Source organism: Sporothrix schenckii, assembly GCF_000961545.1.
Source record: "Sporothrix schenckii 1099-18 chromosome Unknown Cont41, whole genome shotgun sequence".
NCBI classification, from domain to species: Eukaryota; Fungi; Ascomycota; class Sordariomycetes; order Ophiostomatales; family Ophiostomataceae; genus Sporothrix; species Sporothrix schenckii.
This window is the reverse complement of record NW_015971142.1, coordinates 4,260,353-4,279,256: the sequence shown is the minus strand read 5'-3', so window position 1 is coordinate 4,279,256 and position 18,904 is coordinate 4,260,353. Positions and strand designations below refer to the sequence as shown.

The 18,904-nt window shown below is 54.9% G+C and overlaps 9 protein-coding genes across 9 annotated transcripts; 7 read left to right on the top strand and 2 right to left on the bottom strand.

Moving 5' to 3' along the window:
• Positions 1–574: 574 nt before the first annotated feature.
• On the top strand, positions 575–2,962 carry SPSK_07095 (uncharacterized protein; the record flags this gene model as incomplete). The annotated part of the gene is made up of 1 exon (XM_016733763.1): positions 575–2,962. The coding sequence occupies one exon, from the start codon at positions 575–577 to the stop codon at positions 2,960–2,962; it is 2,388 nt and encodes a 795-aa protein (XP_016591693.1).
• A 544-nt stretch (positions 2,963–3,506) lies between these two features.
• On the top strand, positions 3,507–4,549 carry SPSK_07736 (uncharacterized protein; the record flags this gene model as incomplete). Its single annotated transcript, XM_016734393.1, has 2 exons — positions 3,507–3,869; positions 3,905–4,549. The coding sequence occupies 2 exons, from the start codon at positions 3,507–3,509 to the stop codon at positions 4,547–4,549; spliced, it is 1,008 nt and encodes a 335-aa protein (XP_016591692.1).
• A 1,198-nt stretch (positions 4,550–5,747) lies between these two features.
• On the top strand, positions 5,748–6,785 carry SPSK_07741 (uncharacterized protein; the record flags this gene model as incomplete). Its single annotated transcript, XM_016734398.1, has 1 exon — positions 5,748–6,785. The coding sequence occupies one exon, from the start codon at positions 5,748–5,750 to the stop codon at positions 6,783–6,785; it is 1,038 nt and encodes a 345-aa protein (XP_016591691.1).
• Positions 6,786–7,739: 954 nt separating this feature from the next.
• SPSK_07462 (putative membrane transporter (putative)) lies at positions 7,740–9,250 on the top strand (the record flags this gene model as incomplete). Its single annotated transcript, XM_016734124.1, has 2 exons — positions 7,740–7,789; positions 7,852–9,250. 2 exons carry the CDS (start codon positions 7,740–7,742, stop codon positions 9,248–9,250), a joined length of 1,449 nt encoding a protein of 482 aa, XP_016591690.1.
• Positions 9,251–9,827: 577 nt separating this feature from the next.
• Positions 9,828–10,428, top strand: SPSK_08013 (uncharacterized protein; the record flags this gene model as incomplete). Its single annotated transcript, XM_016734664.1, has 2 exons — positions 9,828–9,973; positions 10,023–10,428. The coding sequence occupies 2 exons, from the start codon at positions 9,828–9,830 to the stop codon at positions 10,426–10,428; spliced, it is 552 nt and encodes a 183-aa protein (XP_016591689.1).
• A 323-nt stretch (positions 10,429–10,751) lies between these two features.
• SPSK_07388 (uncharacterized protein) lies at positions 10,752–12,410 on the top strand (the record flags this gene model as incomplete). The annotated part of the gene is made up of 4 exons (XM_016734051.1): positions 10,752–10,910; positions 10,985–11,038; positions 11,102–11,286; positions 11,375–12,410. The coding sequence occupies 4 exons, from the start codon at positions 10,752–10,754 to the stop codon at positions 12,408–12,410; spliced, it is 1,434 nt and encodes a 477-aa protein (XP_016591688.1).
• Positions 12,411–12,508: 98 nt separating this feature from the next.
• SPSK_08189 (uncharacterized protein) lies at positions 12,509–12,790 on the top strand (the record flags this gene model as incomplete). The annotated part of the gene is made up of 2 exons (XM_016734827.1): positions 12,509–12,644; positions 12,714–12,790. The coding sequence occupies 2 exons, from the start codon at positions 12,509–12,511 to the stop codon at positions 12,788–12,790; spliced, it is 213 nt and encodes a 70-aa protein (XP_016591687.1).
• A 430-nt stretch (positions 12,791–13,220) lies between these two features.
• On the bottom strand, positions 13,221–15,181 carry SPSK_07231 (MFS sugar transporter; the record flags this gene model as incomplete). Its single annotated transcript, XM_016733895.1, has 4 exons — positions 13,221–14,070; positions 14,139–14,345; positions 14,437–14,683; positions 14,749–15,181. The coding sequence occupies 4 exons, from the start codon at positions 15,179–15,181 to the stop codon at positions 13,221–13,223; spliced, it is 1,737 nt and encodes a 578-aa protein (XP_016591686.1).
• Positions 15,182–17,296: 2,115 nt separating this feature from the next.
• Positions 17,297–17,839, bottom strand: SPSK_08037 (uncharacterized protein; the record flags this gene model as incomplete). The annotated part of the gene is made up of 1 exon (XM_016734688.1): positions 17,297–17,839. One exon carries the CDS (start codon positions 17,837–17,839, stop codon positions 17,297–17,299), a length of 543 nt encoding a protein of 180 aa, XP_016591685.1.
• Positions 17,840–18,904: the final 1,065 nt, after the last annotated feature.

The following is an 18,904-nucleotide window of genomic DNA, read 5'->3' as shown; positions in this document are numbered from 1 at the left end:
ATGCTGACTCCCAGCACTTGATGGCATCGCCACGTAGTCGTGCCGAATGCCGTTTCCCACTCGCGAGATGCGCAGCCGAAGTTGGCGTATGCACACACACACACACATACACCCTCTCTCGCCAAGCGTATAAGTCATGACAGTGTCACATTCGGAACTCGATGCAAGACCGAATCTGAGTTCCGAGTTGCGGGCGGTGGTCACAGGGGTCACAGGCGCTTGTCGTCCACTACACACGCTAGCGTCCGCTAAAGGTGCGGAGTCGACGAGACGTCTTATCGGTAGTGCGTTTGGGGCGTTATGGGGCCAACCGCTCACTCATTGCGAACCATTGTTTTGTCATCTCGCGCAGAACGCACAGAAGCCATTGATTGTCGGCGGATATGCTTTTCATGACGCGAAGTTTTGATTTTCAGAATCGGCATCTCTGATTGTTGACAGAAGAAAGTCTGACGGACGCAACTTCTTCGTCTGGGAATGCAAATTGTGTTGCCTTCTAACGCTGAGCACCTCCAGCACGTATCAACACTGTAAGATACAGCACATTACAGCACGTTACGGCGTTCCCCTCACAATGACCTACAGCACACCACCGCCTTCGTCACACTCCTCCAGCATGCGGACTACACCAACATCCCGGCGACAGCAGATGCACTCGTGCGATGTCTGTCGCCGCCGCAAAGTCCGCTGCGACTCTGTCGATGAGGCACCCTGCAGCGCCTGCACGAAGGCCGCCGTCGAGTGCCGCTTTACAGTCGGCTGGCGACGACAGCGACGGCCGCAGACTCGGCCCGGCTCACGTCCCCAGCGGTTCTCCCAGCGGTTTTCGTCGTCGTCGTCGTCGTCGCCGTCGTCGCCACTGCCACCTTCGCCGAGAGCGTCTTTGGACGAAACAGCCGCCACCAGCACAACCGTCAACACGACCGCCGCCACGACTGCCGCCACGGCCAGCCCTGCACATACGTCGGTGTCCTGCTCCTGCCCACACAACCACCGCAGCGACAGCACCGACACACACACGTCGCACACGAGCCTCGCCGTCGAGCCACCGGAATCCGAGGTCGCACTCTCCATCAACATTGCCGAGAACGGCCTGCTGCGCTTCTTTCGCGACGGCCTGTCCTCGTCGTCTTGGGGCGTGTTTGATATGCCTGACAATGTGCGCGTCACGTACATGGGCACGCACATCTCCAACATGACACACCTCATCAAGCTGGACCGCCCGCGCCCGCAGTATCTCGTTTACCCCTACCCGCAGATCCGGCCGCCGCTGTCGCCGCTGTCCTGCCAGCAGGCGCAACGGCACATGCGGACCGACGAGCTCCGGACGAAGGCGGCAACCAAGTCCCATGATGCCGCTGCCCGAGACGACAACGCAAGCTCGTCGGCTCCGTCTGCCTCGGCCCCATCTGCCTCCTTTAATGCCTATCCGGACGTTGTCGTCCGCGACATCAACTCGTTTCCTGAAAAGGAGATCCGCGATGACTTTATCGACGCCTACTTTGAAAAGGTCAACCCCTACTTCCCCGTCATCGACGAGTCTGACTTCCGCGCGCGCTACGCCGACCCGCACAACCAGCCGGCCCTCGTGCTGCTGCACTCTGTCCTGCTCGTCGGCGCCCACGTCTCGTCCCACGCCAAGGCCGTGCACGCCCGGCACATTGTCAAAGCCGTGCTGTTTCGGCGCGCCAAGTGCGTCTTTGACATGCGCCACGAGCACGACCGCCTGCACCTCGTTCAGGCCGCCCTGCTGTTTACGTGGCATCTGCAGAACGGCGACACCGCCAGCTCCAACAGCTTCTACTGGCTGGGCGTTGCCTGCCGCATTGCCTACGGGATTGGCATGCACCGCGACCTCATGAAGGACCCTCTGGAGCCGGGCCGCATGCCCATCCAGGACCGGCGGCTGTGGCGCCGTATCTGGTGGACGCTCTTCCAGGCCGAGGTGCTGTCGGCGCTCGAGCACGGCCGCCCCTCGGCCATCCGCCGCGAAGACTTTGACCAGGATCCACTGTGCCTCGAAGACTTCCGAGAGGTGTCGGGCCGCATCAACCCCAACGTCCAGGTGGCTTTCTGCGTGCGCCAGACGGAGCTTTGCCAGATTGCCCTGGATGTCATGCACCTCAGTGCGCCGGGCGTGGCGCGCGTGCTGCGCGGCGACGACCTGAGGAGACGTGCAGACGAGCTGAATGCGCGGCTGGTGCGCTGGATGCTGACGCTGTCGTCGTCTGGCCTCGGCAAGACGGACAGCTTTGGCGACATCTACCTCCGCCTCAACTACCACACCCTCGTCATCCATTTATACCGCTTGTCTTTGGCCGAGTTGGCTGATTTTTCGACCGACGCGGCCTCCTCAGACAACGCCCGCCGCGTCGGCAGTAGCGCCAGTGGCGACATTGTCTCCTGCTTCGAAACACTCCACGAAAAGAACATGCTCGCACAGTGCCCCTGCAACGCAGTGACGGCCCTGACTGCCGCTGCGATCCAGATTGGCAAGGACGTGCAGTGTTCGCTGGGCGTTTTGGGCGAGGCAAACGGCGGACCAGACAGCACGGCGTCCTCCACCACAACCAACACGATGCTGGCCGTTAACGGGCTGTGTCTCCTGGACCGTGTCTGCGTCGCCGCCGAGCATCTCAGCGTCTTCTGGCCCAACGTCGAAGGCGTCCGCAAGGTATTTCGCAGCCTCTATGAGCGGTTCACCACGGCCCTGGACGGCATCCAGATGCAGCAGGAGCAGCAACAGGCCCTGCAGGGACGGCAGGGACATATGGACAGCGATGACCAAATGGGGCGTGGCACCAGTGTGGGTCCCTCGGCGGCAGCTGTGTCGATTCTGGACGACGGCTTTGGCGGCGTGGACTGGACGGACATTCTGGGCTTGACATGGCAGGTTGGACACGGCCACAATCTCCAGGACGCCTGCCAGACGTGGGATGCATCCCTCTTTGGACTGGACTAGGCGGGCGGATCGTGAAAAAGTATATAAAATTGTTACAATTTGACGTTGACGACGCTGTCACGTTGTCTATCTGTTTCTACTTTATGCTTTCCTACCGTTGATAACGTCATCGACCACCTCTGTTACTGACAGCAAATCTTCATCCTGGTAGGGTTGCTTGACGATCTGCACGCACACCGGCTGGTTTTTCCACAGCTCAGGGTCGTCTGGTTGGTTAGCAGGTGTTGTGTCCTTCAAAGTACGTACTGCAAAGGGACGACTTGACTCACAAATCTCGTGGCTCATCTTGTCAAACGGCGAGTTTGTCCGTGGCGTGTAGTCGGCATCCCTGGGATCCTTGGCAGCGTCCACCTTGAATCCCTTCAAGGGCAGAATCGTCGAAGGATAGTCCAAGATGTTCCAGAGCGAGAAGTAACCCCACCACACAGGGAACTCGTGCGGAAACCCGGCCGACGGCATACAGGGCGACAAGAGCGCGTCCATCGGCCGGCCCGTACCTGTTTTGTTCTTGGTGGCCATCCACGCCTGGTTGAACTGCTTGCGGATGGCGCTCTGCTGTGTGTTGAGCGCGTACACCTCGGCTGTCGTCAGCTCCTTGATTTCGTACAGAGCCAAGTACCACGAAAAATTCTCAGTCAGTGGCTCGTTGCCGGCTGCCACGAGTGCCTGCGACTCTTTGGCGCCTGTCTGGAAGTACAGCTTCCACGTTGTCCGGGCCACCTCCCACAAGTCCATGGGCGGTTCGAATTCGATGACGTCGTGGCCCGCGGCCTTGAGCGCTTGCACCGTCTCGTCCAGTGACCGCCGGATCGGCGGCTGCGGCCGCACCACGCCGTCGTCTCGGAGCACCCCAAAACACAGCTTAGGCGGCAGGAAAACAGCCTCCTTCCAGGGAAACGGCACGCACGTCGGGTCGTAGCCAATGTACTTGTAGTGCTCCAGCAAGATCTTGGTCACCAGCCGCAAGTCGGCCGTACTGTGGCAAGTCGGCCCACACGCTACCTTGATGGAGATCTGGCCGGGCGCAGACGTCGTCAGGCCGCCCTTGGGGATGCGCTCGGACGACGGCCGGATCGCGTACAGCCCGTTACAGGTCGCCGGTGCTCGGATGCTGCCGCCAATGTCGGTCGATGGGCAAAAAGGCGACCCGTGCATGCCCACCAGCGCACCGTCGCCGCCCGACGACCCTCCGGCCGAGAAGCCCCGGTGGAACGGGTTCAGCGTGCGGCCCCAGAGATTGCTGACCGTCTGCAGCATCATGCCTGTCTGCGGCATCGTTGTGCGTGCGAATGGCACGACGCCCGCTGTCTGCAGCACCGTAACAAGCGACGCGTCTATGTCGACGATGTTGTCGTGCCAGGCAACGGCGGCAAATGTGGCCGCTTTGCCCTTCATCATGAGCTGTTCCTTGATGGCAATGGGCAGGCCGTGCAAAGGACCGACCGGCTTGCCCGTCGTCTTCAGAATGGAATCGAGCTCGGCTGCGCGCTGCATCGCCTCTTCAGCAAAGTAGTCGGTCAAACAGTTGACCTACAAGGTGAAGTCTATGTTAGAGTCGTCCCATCTCTTTTCTTGTTTAAAAAATGAAGGAAAAGGAGGGAAAGATAAAAGACATCAGTGAGACACGTACACATTGATGAGCAATGGCTGCTCGTGCACAAAAGGCTTCTGTGAGCTCGACTGACGTCAGCTCGCCGCTCTGCAGCTGTTTGACGAGCGCATCGGCCGTCTGCTCGGTCAGGGCCAGCTGTCGGTCCGTCAACAGACCACACGACCGGGGCACGCCGGTGACGTCGGTGACGGACGCATCTGGTGGTGATGGCAGGTGCCACTTTTGCGGGATGGCCTTGAGGACATTCGCCTGACACGTCGCGGCAATGCTTTCCCAATCCATAGTGTAGAATGATTTTTTGCTGATTTATTTTTGCTGTGGTTCCAGCAGCCAGAACGTTCAAAGGCAACTTGCCCGTACTTCTTAGCCATGGTAGTCAATAGTTATACCAGGCGCACGCGTCAATTCTAAAACAGGAGATAGATCAGAGGCCGGAAGTTGACCGGCCTTGATGTCTGGCTGGTCCCCGAATGGAGGTGGTCGGTACTCGGAACTGGCAAGATAGCTAGTCACGGGCCCCTCACTCGCCAGCGTTTCCGATGGAAGCCGGACTTGCAGAGCCCATAGCGTCGGCCTGGGAAGACGTTAGACTACGATAATAAAAATTTATTCACGAATGTGAATAGCAAGTAACGACTGGTATTGCACAACATTTTTTGTTGACTTTGGAATCAGCTACGAAAGTGGAGCTAGCAACTGCTCCCTGAATCCGAAGGAGGGGAACCGAGAGTAGGCGTGTTCTGCCAGAAACGATCGTCAACTCCAAGGCAGGCCATTACCAAACACCATGTGCGACATGGTGAGGAGAACTGACTTGTATACGGAGTACGTACTTTGTTGAAGCTAGTCACATGCAGGCAATGTAAGATGACGTGTCCGGGGAAACTCGAAGTTAATGCACACCCCTGGCACCATGGTTTGTCCTCCGTGTAAGTGAACAAAACTATGATCATGATAACCATTGCATTGCCGCCGCCAGTCCCGGGTGCCGAAAGCCACACTGACAGAGAAGCAAGCCAAGGAGAGCCAAGCTAGCTTGTTAAGCATCACAAAGATAAATAGGATGGTGGACTGAGGGACTGAGAAGTTGATGTTTGTTTACATACGAGCTCCGAGATAACATACAAAGCTACCACACTGTCAAACTACCAAGCAAAACCATACCCCCCGCCAATGCCTTCTATCCAGCACCCGACGTCCCTTCCATGGGACCCGCACAACGACGTCTTCCCCGCGCGCCGCGATCTGCCACGCCTTTCCGGCCACTTCAGAGACGCCCCTGGTGGTGCCGCGTGGGTCTGGGGCACAGACGACCAGTTGGGACGCCTCAACCTGCTGACGCCCCAGCGCGTGGCCTTGGCGGCACGCGAGCAGATTGTGTCTGGGGCATCAACGAGGGTCGACCTGCCGCTGGATGTCCCAAAACACCCCAGCTGGCAACGCGAGCCGTTTGTCCACAATATCAAAGTCGTCCTTGGTGAGGGTGGCATTGGACACGACGATACATATTCTCTAAACACGCAGTCCGGAACACAGTGGGACGGCTTCCGGCACGTGTCCTACGGCAATACAGGCTTGTTTTACAACGGCACCACGGCCGACGGCATCCAGCAGTCGACCGAGCCCGGCGGAATCCACCACTGGAGCAGCCGTGCCCTTGCCGGACGGGGGGTGTTGCTGGATTACCGGGCCTACTGCGACAGCCTGGGCATCTTCTATGACTCGGCGTCGTCGCACCCCATTTCCTATGACGACCTGGTCGCCTGCAGCAGGCATCAGGGCATCGACATTCGGCCGGCCTCGCAAGGCGGTGATATTCGACCGGGCGATTTTTTGTTTATTCGGTCTGGATTTACGCAAGACTACTACAAGAGGACCGACGCAGAAAACGAGGCCATCGGCAGCCGTTCGGCGCCGCAGTGGGTTGGTGTCCTCCAGGAGCCGAAGATGATCGACTGGCTGCACGACTGCTACTTTGCCGCCGTGGCAGGAGACGCGCCCGCATTCGAAGTCTGGCCCACGACGCAATCCTACAAGCTGCACGAGTATCTTTTGCCGCTCTGGGGCTGTCCTATTGGCGAGATGCTGGATCTCGAAGGCGTGGCCAAGTTGGCCAAGGAGCACGGCCGATGGACCTTTTTCTTTTGCACGGCGCCAGCCAACTGTGCAGGAGGCGTCGGCAGTCATGTCAACGGGACGGCGATTTTTTGAGAGGTGTGTAGTGTAATCATACTGTATCAAAGGTTTTGTTGTCTGTAATTCGTGTAAAGGCCTGGCTGTCGAACTCTCTGACTGTCATCTATCCTCCACTCTGCGTTTGTTGATACTTTCTGCTGGTTCTTTCCTGTTTATTTCTGATTCGACCCTCTTGCCTCACCTTGGGATCCATACGGAGCAGACCCTGAGAACAGAGCCCGTCATCAGCAGCGATAAGGTTGGCTGGGCTAGTGCTGTAGTCGGCGCTAACAGCGCACTAAGGCGCCCGACATGCGCCCGCAGTCTGCTAAGAATTAGTGCCTAAACGGCATATCGCCCACTGAACCCCTCCTCTCGGAACTCGCCAGTGCCGAGCTGCGTGGCTACTGGACGCTGGAATGGCGGGCGTTAGAACTGTAACTTATCTCCTTGCACCGTGGAGCCGGCGTGCGCCGTATCTGACTCGACAGCGCCAGCCTGGTCCAGTGTGTCATGATGTACCTTGTATCTTGATCTTGTATCTGTATCCATGCAACCATGTCAGACAGCTGTGCTATCATGCAGATCCGAGCCTCTCGAGGCCTCTGTCCGCTGTCCATTCCGCGCAAACTGGTGATACTCGCCGCCAGCAGCTGTTTGGCTCGGGGACGTTGGAATGACACGCTGTGGCAGGGTTGAGCACAAGACAAACCAACTTATCTGTACTTGGCAGGATGCGCGCCCATTCACGCATCAAGTTAAAAACCGCCTGGCATCACGGCCACTCTCATTGCTCACCATTCGAGTCTTCTTCTTTGATCTCCACCGTCCATATCCTATTCCCCATAACCTCTCCGCATTGTCGTCAGCTCATCACTCCTTCTCCAGTGTCCCCATCAACCCATCGTAAAGGTGGCCCATAGCTTGCCTCTCATTCATCTCATATCCTGTCACCCACCGCGTCCATCACGCGACTGACCCACCGACACCATGGACGCAGAGTCCAGCGCTGTCAAGCTGCCCTTCCTTCGGCTGAACAAGTGAGTGCCCCATTGCTTGCATCTCTTCACACAATGTACCGTGCATTGACGCCTGCGTCCAGTCCGTTCGTCCAGAACCTCCTCTCCGCCGCATGCCTCTTCTGCAACCCCGGCCTCTACCTGGCCGTGTCGCTGCTCGGCGCCGGTGGCGGCCGGCCCACGTCCACAACCATGGCAAACATTAGCAACGGGACCCTCTACGGCGTATTTGTCTTTTCGGCCCTCATGGCCGGCACTGTGCTCAACACCCTGGGTCCGCGCTACACGATGATGTTTGGCATCACCGGCTATCCCGTCTACATTGGCTCCATGTGGTACTTTGACGCCCAGGGCCACCTGTGGTTTCCCATCTTCGCCGGTGCGTACCTGGGCCTCTGTGCCGGCTGTCTCTGGACCACGGCCGCGTACATGTCGAGTGCCTACGCCGAAGAGAAGGACAAGGGCCTCTGGCGTGCCATACAGTGGACAGGCAACATCTCGGGCGCCGCTGTCGGTGCGTCTGTTGCCGTCGGCATCAGCTGGAACTCTGCCTCGGCCAGCGTGCCCCATTCGGTCTACATTGTCTTTATCGTCATCCAGGTCGCCTCTGCTGGCTTTGCCTCGCTGCTGCTGCCGTCGAACCAGCTGCGCCGCTCGGACGGCACTGCTCTCGCTGCCTTTGAGCACTTGACGGCCTGGGAGTCGCTCAAGATCACGGGTTCGCTGTTCAAGGACTGGCGCATCCTCATCATGATCCCCTGCTGCTTCACGGCCGAGATGTTCTTCCCGCTGCAGGCTTCCATGAACGCCTACGCCTTCAACCTGCGCACCCGCACACTCAACTCGCTGCTCAACAACCTGATCCAGATTCCCGTCACGCTCGGCGTGGGCTTTTTGTTGGATACCGAGCGTCTGGGCACCCGCCAGCGCCGGGCCTTTTACGGCATCACGTTCGACGCCGTCTGGATCACTGGCGCCTACGTTGCCCAGACTATCTGGCTTGCCAGCTGGAAGTTTGACCGTTCCATCCCGGGACCATCCATCGACTGCAATGACAAGGCCTATGCCGGCGCCGTCGTCATCTACATGCTGTACGCCGCCCAGTACGGCGTCTTTCAGAACGTCGTGCTTTACGTCCTCGGCTCGCTCACCAACGAGCCCCGCAAGCTCGCCGCCATGGGTGGCTTCTTTGTTTCCTGGTTGAGCGCCGGCACCGCCGTCTCTTTTGGCGTCGATGCTACCTCCCAGCCTTACGAGAACGAAAACGCAGCCTACTTTGCCCTCACCACAATCTGCTGGCCCATTCTCTACTTTGTCGCCTGGAAGTGCATCAAGGCCACCAACTACGACAAGGAAGACAATGTCATTGTGCCCATTCACGTGCGCCGGGAGCTGCATCTCGACGCCGAGAAGACGGGACCGCTCGAGGGCGTCGAGATGCCCTCCGAGACGCCACAGGCCATGAGCGAGAAGGTGGAGTAGGTGTGTGTGTGCGCGCTTGTACAACGTACTTTGACGTGATTACCACATTGCAGACTCATAGAGTCGCTTGTTTCATTGGTGGAGGCGGGAGAATACAGGTCAAACAGTAAATAGCAATGGGAGCTCCACCGTTTGTTTAATTTTTCAATTTTTTTTTAAAAAAAAAAAACGTTCAATCGTGTCTAATCCACAATGCTCCTAGCTCGCTCGTCCGTACACAGCTCATCGACAAAACGACATATGTCACCTACGAATAGGCTATCCCAAATAGCATAGCTGCTTTTTCGTGTTGTCATCTTTCCCTTAAGGGCAGAGGCATCCTCGTCCTCGTCAACATCAAAAACCCTCCACCAGGGATCGGATACTGAGAACGGCGGCCACGGTGCTTCACCTTTAGTAAAAGACACCCAAGCTGCCACCATTCGATCTGACACTGACTGCTGTGCAGGTAGACCGGTTGAGCCCGTTGAACCGCCCTTGCTGGCCCCTTTGGCATCAACGTCAAAGTGGGCTGACCCCGCGGATGAGCTTTTCACGGCCAGTGTCAGCATTTTCACGCTCCTGCGCGAGCTCGACGATGCCGGAGCCGCCCTCAACAGCCAGCTTCTCGGCCGCCGCCATGAATCTGTATGTCATGCACTTTCCCAATATGAATCTGGGCCGGAGCAGCGACGTTGATTTGCCCGCCATTGTGGCCGATAACTTGCAAGTCTTTTGCGGCCGGTGCGTCACCATTGAACATTGTCAGGCTCTGTATGCGTATGCTAGCCAGGACCGGATATTGTCCACCGGCCGCACGCGTGCCGACTTTGAAGCTTCGGAGTATTCGATTCACGACGTGCGCGGCTAAGTCACCAAAAGAGGGTGCGTCTTTATCACCAGCATCAGCCATCACGCATGCTGTTCCGCGGCTCGCCCTCCCCCCACAAACACAGCGACGCGGTGAGGTCGTTTTGCCGTCTTTCCATAGCCCCGCCGACACGGCAACGCAGGCGTCGAGCGACGTGCACGAGCCGAGCCACAGCCAAGTCTGGCCCCTCTTGGGCAAGCAGCAGACACCCCCCTTTGCCCTTGAAGGGATGCCGCTGGACTACAACCTGGATATCATGGAGATCTACCAAACATGGCCATCAAAATTGAACCGGGATAGTGTGGGGAAGTGGGGAGGGGAAGGGTAGCTCTGAAGCATCCCTCGTTCACCCATCGGGTGAAACCCCAAGAGCGGAACGAAGATGCCGATCTGTAACGCCTTGATGATCGACCATGTACAGGTGCTCACCGGCAGTTACTTCTGTACAATGCTTACCCATGTGTTTGCTTCATTAAGAATCGTCCAATAACACATGGATAACTTAAAGGACAATATCGTACGTACCAGTCGTACCTTCGCTTTTCAGATTCTAGAGTTTGTATCGCGTCCTTTATTACGTCGTTTTTCTTTTCTATTTTCATTGTTGACAGTCAGGACAAACAATTCCCATTGCCCGCAATATTTGATAAAATGCCCTTTGGTATTTGGGACCCAGAGTCTTCTCGGGATGGAACTACCAGTGGTAGTGAATTTAAATTGAATGGCACCGAACTGCTCATCGACGAGGGCCGTGTTGACATCGCCGCCGACGCAGCAGAAAGTCATTTCTTGAAGCGCATTATTCACAAGGTAAAGGATGAATATGGGGCCAGCATACGGGGTGCAAGCTGTAACAAATACAGATTTATTGACTACTGTTCTAGGGTGAGGAGACAATTCTTGTCCCGCAGCCTTCAGACGATCCAAACGACCCATTGGTGAGATGATTTTCTGACCTTCGATATCGCGACCTTCGCGTTCTTATTTCTGACACAATCAAGCTCTGGCCACGGTGGCAAAAAGAGGCAGCATTTTGGACCATTTTCTTCAATGCCATCATCTTTGCCATCCTGCCCGGCCCCATTATTGCACCGGCCACCTTCCTCCTGGCCGGCGTCTTCCACGTACCCTTGACGAGCATCGCTCAGCTCTCCGGCTACCAGCTGCTTGTCGTCGGTGCATTTGGGTAAGATGACAAGCCCCCACCTTTCTTGTCATTGTCAGCGAGCCACAAGTACTTCTAACACGGCCTTAACGCTGCCACAACGTTACAGACCCTTCGTGTCCGTCCTTGCTCAAAAATATGGCAAACGGCCACAGTTCCTTTTCGCCGCAGTCTCCGCCACGGTCGGCACGGCCATTTGCGTCGCAGGGTCTGAGCGTGTGCATTACCAGACCGTCCTGGCCGGCCGCATCATCCAGGGCTTCGGTGTGACGGCATGGGAGAGTCTTGCCGTGGCGGCCGTGGGCGACCTGTTCTACTTGCACGAGCGAGGTCTTCGAACGGCAATCCTGGTCGTTGCTCTTGCCGGCACGGCATCGATTGTGGCCATTATCTCCGGCGCCATGTCGGAGGGTGTTGGCTGGGCCAACCTCTTTGTGGCCCTGCTGCCCATTGACGTGGTGTGCTTGCTGCTCACTGTGTTCCTACTGCCCGAGATGCAATTTGTGCGCAAGACACAATCGACTGCCGTGCTTTCAGACAATGTTGCCGAGAAGCCTGCTCTGGTAGTCCACGCCGAGATGGTCCACACAAATACCAGTGCACAATCCACGTCGTCCCCAACACATGCCCGCAAGTCTTATGGGCAGCGGCTTCGACCCTTCTCTGACCGTCCCTTCACCCAAGAGAGCGTATTTCACCTGCTCTTGGCTGCCGTGGCCCACCTCGGTAACCCGGCTGTCTGGTGGATCCTCTTGGTTAGCGGCGTGCTCGTCTGCTTCTTTGTCGTCACCGCGTACATTCTGTCCCAGATCTTCTCCGTGCCACCCTACAACCTCGGCGTTGCTGCCAACGGTTTCTTTTATGTTGGCCCATTTATTGGCGGTCTCGCCGCTGTCAGCATCGGTCCTCTGTGTGACTGGACAGCCCGTTTCCTAGCGCGGCGGCACAACGGGATATTTGAAGCTGAATTCCGCATTCCCGTCAATGTTCTGGGCCTCTTGTGCTGTGGGCTTGGATGGTTCCTCTTTGCCTGGCGGGTTGACCACGAGGTGGCGAACGGCTACTATCTGGCGTCATTTTGCTTCGGGCTCGTGTGTTTTGGTGTCTCAGTGCCATCCACCTCAGCGGGCCTGTATATTCTGTGAGTCAAGCCAATACCTCCATATCTCACAAAACACAGTTGTTGTTGACAGACGTCAGAGACTCCTTCCCTCGACAATCAACTTCAATTTTTGTGCTCCAGATGATGCTCAAGAATTTCATCTTCTACGGATTCTCCATGTTCATCAACACATGGGCCGCCGTTTCCGGTCCCGGCGCCGTCTTCCGCACATTCGGTATTGTGACAATCGCGCTTTTGGCTACCTGTATTCCAATGTGTAAGTAGTTTCAGAACGTGTATGATATGATATTCATATAATTATTTTTCTGACGTTTCATCATTGTAGATATCCTAGGCAAGGCCAATCGCAGGTTCATGCACGGCATTTATCGTAAATACAGAATCTTCCGAGTCATGGATTAAGAGCCGGTGTTCGAAAACAATTAACAACTAAATTGGAGAAACAGTCCGAACAGCCGCTTCGAGAAACTGTACGCAAAAACAACAGTTGTATTCAGACTCTCGAAATAAGCCACAATTTAGATATGGATTGTTTTCATTGAGGATGCATTGACGATGCGCGCATCCAGTTCGCCACTCCCTGAGGAATTGAGGCCAGGCCATACTTGAACCGTTACACAAAGCCCATGCATGCAGTCTTTACATGCGCTCGTATCAAAATATTCCAATTTGTCCGGATCATTGCTGAACCAAGACGTCTTCTACATAAATTTTCTGCTCATTGAGGTATGAAAAGCATCTAGTATCGTGATTGCAACGTAACTTATGCTAGCTGCCCTTGACAGGACTAAAGGGTTTCAAGATGAATGCCGGGCCCATCATTTCCCACAATTTAAGCCTTCTCGCTGATGTCGGGGCCGTGCAAGGTGGCTCTCCGCTTTGCCTGCTGGCGAAACACCTCGCTGAAGCGGCCGTGGCACATGTTGTTGACGTTCTCTTTGATACCCGCCCAGTTCTCCCGGACAATGCTCATCGTCGGGCGCTCAAAGACCTCGTCAATCTCCTCGAGCGTCTTGTCCTTGGTTTCGGGCATGAATAGCAGCTGGTATATCTCACCCAGGACTGCAATACCTCCGTAGAAACCAAGCACAAGTCCGGTCTTGCCCATGGCGATCTGCATGGCCGAGAAATTGTACGTCACGGTGAAAGACATTAGGAAAAGCAGCGCGTCAGACGTTGTCATGCCGTAACTGCGCAGGTAAGTCGGGTAGACCTCCGATGGAACAACTAAGGGACGGAGCGATGTTAGTTTGTAAGGAAGGCGCGCTAAAGTTGGGGACCAGGCGAATGGAAACTCACCCCACGTCAAACAAGCGTATGATCCGAAAAAGCCCATGTACAGGACAAGACCCGTAAAGTACAGTCCCTGGACGGCCACCAGCTGCGTGTCCAGCGAGAGCTGGTAACTAACACCGATGAGCACCAAGCCAACGAAGAAGCCAGGAAGCGTTATAATGGCCCAGAAACGACGACCAAATGTCTCCATGAGAAAAATAGCGGGAATTGTTCCGAGCAGAAGAGCACCGCCACCAACGAGAGACATGTAGTTGGCCTTCTCGGGATCGAAACCGATCTGGTTGAGCAGTATCGACATATAATACATTACAGCGTTTACGCCAGTCAGCTGACCGAGGATAATCATGATGTTGGCGTAGATGAGTGCACGTCGGGCTCTCGGGTTTCTGAAAAGAAGTGTTAACAAGTGTCATGGAAGGGGGCTAAAGATGGTCTGGGTGGAGGATGTACGTACGTAAAGAAATCCATCCATGGAAAGCGCTTGTTCTTCGCTCCTTCCTGGACAGCGGTGTGCTCTTCGCGGACACCGGCTGTCATAACGAAGAACTCTTCTCTGGCTTCAACCGACTCGACACCACGGATACGCTTCCACACCTTGTAAGCGTCGAGCATGTGACCTTTGTGGATCAGATAGCGCGGGCTCTCTGGTAGGAACAGCATGCTGTTTAAAGTAAAAGAAAAAAAAGAAAAGAAAAGTTTAGTGACATGGGCAAAATGTGAATAGCGTTTCGCTGAAATACAGATAATCTTACCCGATGAACATGATTGTGGAAAAGACGAGCGAAGAGCCGAGGATATACCGCCAGTTTCCAGGAACGCGTAGGAAAATGGCCGCCACAGCATAGCCAAGAACTTCGCCGAGAGCAATGTTGAACTGGTAGAGAGATACAAGGTTGCCGCGAAGGCGACGCTCCACGGTTTCAGCCACATAGATGGGAACGGTGCCGCCCTCGAGGCCAACACCGAGACCGAGGATGACACGGGCAGCAACAATCATAGCTAAAAAGACATTGGAGGTTAGTGTACTCGCCCCCAACTTTCCAAAAGGGCGACATAGGACAGACCAAAATTGATCGAACCAGCTTCCAAAGCGGCACCGACCGTGTACAAGATGATGGAAAGAATGATGGCGTTCTTCCGGCCGAGATATTCGTTGGCGGGCGACAGGAGAAGGGCACCGCCGACAGCGCCCAAGGGCATGCCTGAGTTGACCAAGCTGTTCTGACGCGTATCGAGGCCCAGGTCTACGGGCAGGTAAAGGTTCGCGCCCGAGATCAGACTCTGGTCCAGTCCGGACAGAAGACCGCCCATACTGGCGAAAGCCACGAGCAGCCATGTGAACTTCCTCGGGTCGTCGAACGCAATGTGGAAGACGCCCGTCTCCAGTCCACCAGACTCGTCGAGCAGTCGCTCCATGTCTTCGATCATGTCATTGACCTGGGCACCGCCACCGCGGACGACCTCCATGGCCTCGGCCTGGGATTTCTCGTGCTCCATCGTGTAAAGGGCGAAGAGACCGGGTGCGGGAGTTGCAAAACAAAAGCAGTTTGAAAATTGAACAAATGAAGATAAGATGATGAGAACCCAGAGTCACCAATATTTTGCAAATCGGGGGGATTCGACCTCTTTTATCAGCGACGCCGTGTAACGGTCCTTGGTCGGCTTCTCCACATTGTGATCGTCCTCTACTGAGTACCTTCCTGTCACGCGTCACTCTTGTCTCGCCACTGTTACCTCTTCTCCGAGAGTCTCCCTTTGCTCCCGCACTTCGCCCACACTCTCCCACATCACTTGTCTCTCTCCACACTCCGCACTCCAACCTCCAGCGGAGTCGCTCAAGTTGGATATGCAACTGTGGAGATCGACAAATAAGCCCTTTGCGACGATTACCCCAGTTATGTGGTCTTACGTCTTTTTGTGTGGATGACCCATCGAGTAAGCGTGTATTTCTTGTTCTCGGGACTACCGCATCACCCGTGGTGGCGAATTGTTTTCTTTTTCCCCATTAGAACTACGCCTAGTTGCCATTTTTGCTTCTAAATGGGTGACAATTACCGAAGCAGTAGTTGCTGTTTGACCCTCAATAGCAAAGCAAAGCATCGATGGGACGCGGCTTTTTCCAACTGCGATGTGTTGACTCCATCTGAAGTAAAAGGACCGACTGTCTGCCGTGAGTAAGGTGTGTTTGAGAAGTGGAGAAAAAATGGAACTGAAGTCACCAAAGTCACCAAAGTCACCAAAGTCTACGGCGCGCCGTATGCCGCGAGCAGCTGCTGGTACATGGTGACAATGGCGGGCTCCAACCATACACAGTAAGTGATCGTTGCTGGATTCATGGCTAAACACTTATCCACGGCAACTCCGCTTAGGATCTGATCTACGCCATGTACAGGCGCCGGTACCCATAAACTAAATCAAGGGATGCCGCCACTAGCAGTGCAACTACCGCCACTAGCTAACAATCCCTGTGCCGCCAGTGTTTTGTTAAGCAGCTATGGCGTTTTGGATCACAGCGAGCAAAACAACGAGCCAACACACAGGGCACAAAGGGACGCAAATCTTAGACAAGCAACTAACGGAAAGGATGCCCAAGATTCTAGAAAACGTCTAGTGGGATCGAGTTTGGAGAATCTGGGGTGTGCGTGCGCGTGCTTGGTCCGACGGAGTTCACCGCGGTGCCGTATTGTATGCGTGCCTCTTTTGGTTTGCCCAGTGTTTCTGACAGCCAATAGCATTGTTTCCTCCGTTTGTTGGTGTTCTGCGCCTCGAAATATTTTGTTACAAAGATGCCACAGAGGCATCACAATTTACTTCTACCGCAAAAGGAGGACAACTACAAAACGTCAACGACAATCCATCTTGGACTTTTTCATCTGAAAAAGGGCAGCACACAAAGACAATAGTCTTCAATGGATTGCCTTGCAAAGCTCGTGCGCGCACTGAGTGGGCCCTGTTCGGTGGGCCTCCCAATTGAAATCGCTCGGTAGGCAGACTGTACACACCTTCACCTTAGCAGTGGAGTATGTCGACGATTTATTCAACTTCCGCAGCTGGGCCACTGGACCCCGTTCCGCCGAGTGAGGCAGCGAGAAGAACAGCGAAGCACTGGATCCACTACGAAGCTTAGCTGTGTTATGTTTCTGATTCGTGAGCAGGTCTGTATTCACTCTACGTCGTAGAGAGTCTAGCACTATGTATTTTGTAATTATTCTGTAATTACGAAATACAACAAGGCATGCGGGGCCACTTTAGTGTGAATGCTGCGGAGCCGACGTCTCGAACTTGAGGTGTGAAGACGTCACGGAGTCCTGTTCGGCGAACATCAAATGTGAACATACTCCGTGCGCTGCACGGCCTGACCTGTAGGAACAATATCGAAACTTGACTGTCAATCGAGAACCCCGACACTCGTCTGATGTCAAGGCTGTTTGAGAAGCCGGTACACGGCTGTTCATCAGCATTTGTTCGTCCCCGATGCTGAATCCTAAATCCTAATCCTCAGACGACATTTCTCAGGAGCCGTCGCTTCCGGGGGATGAACTAAACAAACCGCGCACACGCGTCCGGGTTTGTGAGTCGGGCTCCTGTGAATCAGCCGGCGCGAGAACGCCTCTAGAGAGGGCTCGTGCAGCGCGAGCAGAGATTGATAGTGGCCATACCAACTTCCAGATCTGTCACTCTCTCGCCAGAGCCGTTGCCAATGTCGCCAATTTCGTTGTTGCTTTCACTGTCGGAGACACTCTCGTGCTGAGTACTCTCCTCAGACACCGGCACCCACTCGAAATAATCGTTTAGTTCGAATTCAATCTCCTCCTTGTCGAACTGTTCGTCATACTGTTCTTGCAAGCTATCCACAATTGCTTGGATACGATCATGGTACTCTTTGTCGATCATCTTTTCGACGACGTCGTCGACCTCCTCGTACGTCAGATTGGCGTCGTCTTCCAAAGGGACTTGGAGGGCCTTTTCTGCGTTGGCGATCCACTTGTCTCGGGCCTCTCTCATTTCTTCAGTATAATCGGGCAGCCCCTTGTAAAGACGCAGCGCCTCCTGGGCATGGAAAACATAGTCTTCGGGCGAGTGGGCCAGAATGTAGTGTGCCCCAGCTTTTTGGAAATCTCCGAGACCTGGCTTCGTCAAAAGAGAAGCACACATGCTGTTCGCTTCTAGGATAATGTAACAATGTCTCAGTTTGTGGAAGCAGGAGTCAGAATTGGGGTCGGGATTTCGTAGCGTAATTACCAGAGAACTTCCTGTCCTGGAAAAATTCAGCCGCGCGCATGTACAACCGCGCGTGCTCTGGAATCGCGTTAGAATAAGACGCAAAGCAGTAATCAAAACAAGCAAAGAAGGGACGCGATTTTCGCACCCTGGAAGACAGCGTTGCGCGTGGAAATCGGGAATGGACCTCGATTGTATTCCTTTTGGTCGGTCATCTTGACAAGATAGGTCACCCAGGGGAGTAATAGATTGTTGAGGATGACAGCACTTTGAGTTGTCTTGTTGTCGAGTGGGGAGTGGCCTGGCCAGGTCGATCGATGGGTGATTGCGAAGCGCGAGTCAAAATGCAGGGGTGGAGCTTGCGTGAAGATACGGAGTACACTGACCATAAAAGCGAGCCAAAGCAAGTTCTGTACCTCAGCTTAGCTAGGCAGCTGTCAGGGCTGTCTCCACTGTTGTGGTTAGTTCCTTGTAACTAATTCGTAGTGTTGGAATATTTCTTTGCCAGCAGGCACTCACCCCGTCCGTTGCAATGGCTGCCAAGCGCCCCAATATGTGCTGAGGGTGCTGCATTCAAGGCGTATCCCATTGTCCGGATGTCAAATACAGTTGCATAGCCAAAAATGTGTGCGTCATTATGTGCGTCTGTGGAATTATCGCCAAACCCATAAAATCTTCACTTCCATGGTTTTGTCTTTGGACCTGAATTGTGGGTCACAAGTTCTGGTCACATGTTATGTCCCGTGACCGTACTTCCTCTTACAGCGCCATGATTGGCCACCTGACACCACCGACACTGACTTGTAAAGATATAAGCCTCCTACAATAGGATATCCAAAATGGTGCTGGTGCCGGACCTTCCTGTAAGAAAACAATTGATGGGGCCATAAAACACTTAAGGGGACTAAAGGCCCGTAAAATACTGGGCATTCTTGAATTTGACAGGTTTGTTTCTCCCCTTAAATTTATCTCGTTTACAAAAATCCCAATTGACAACCT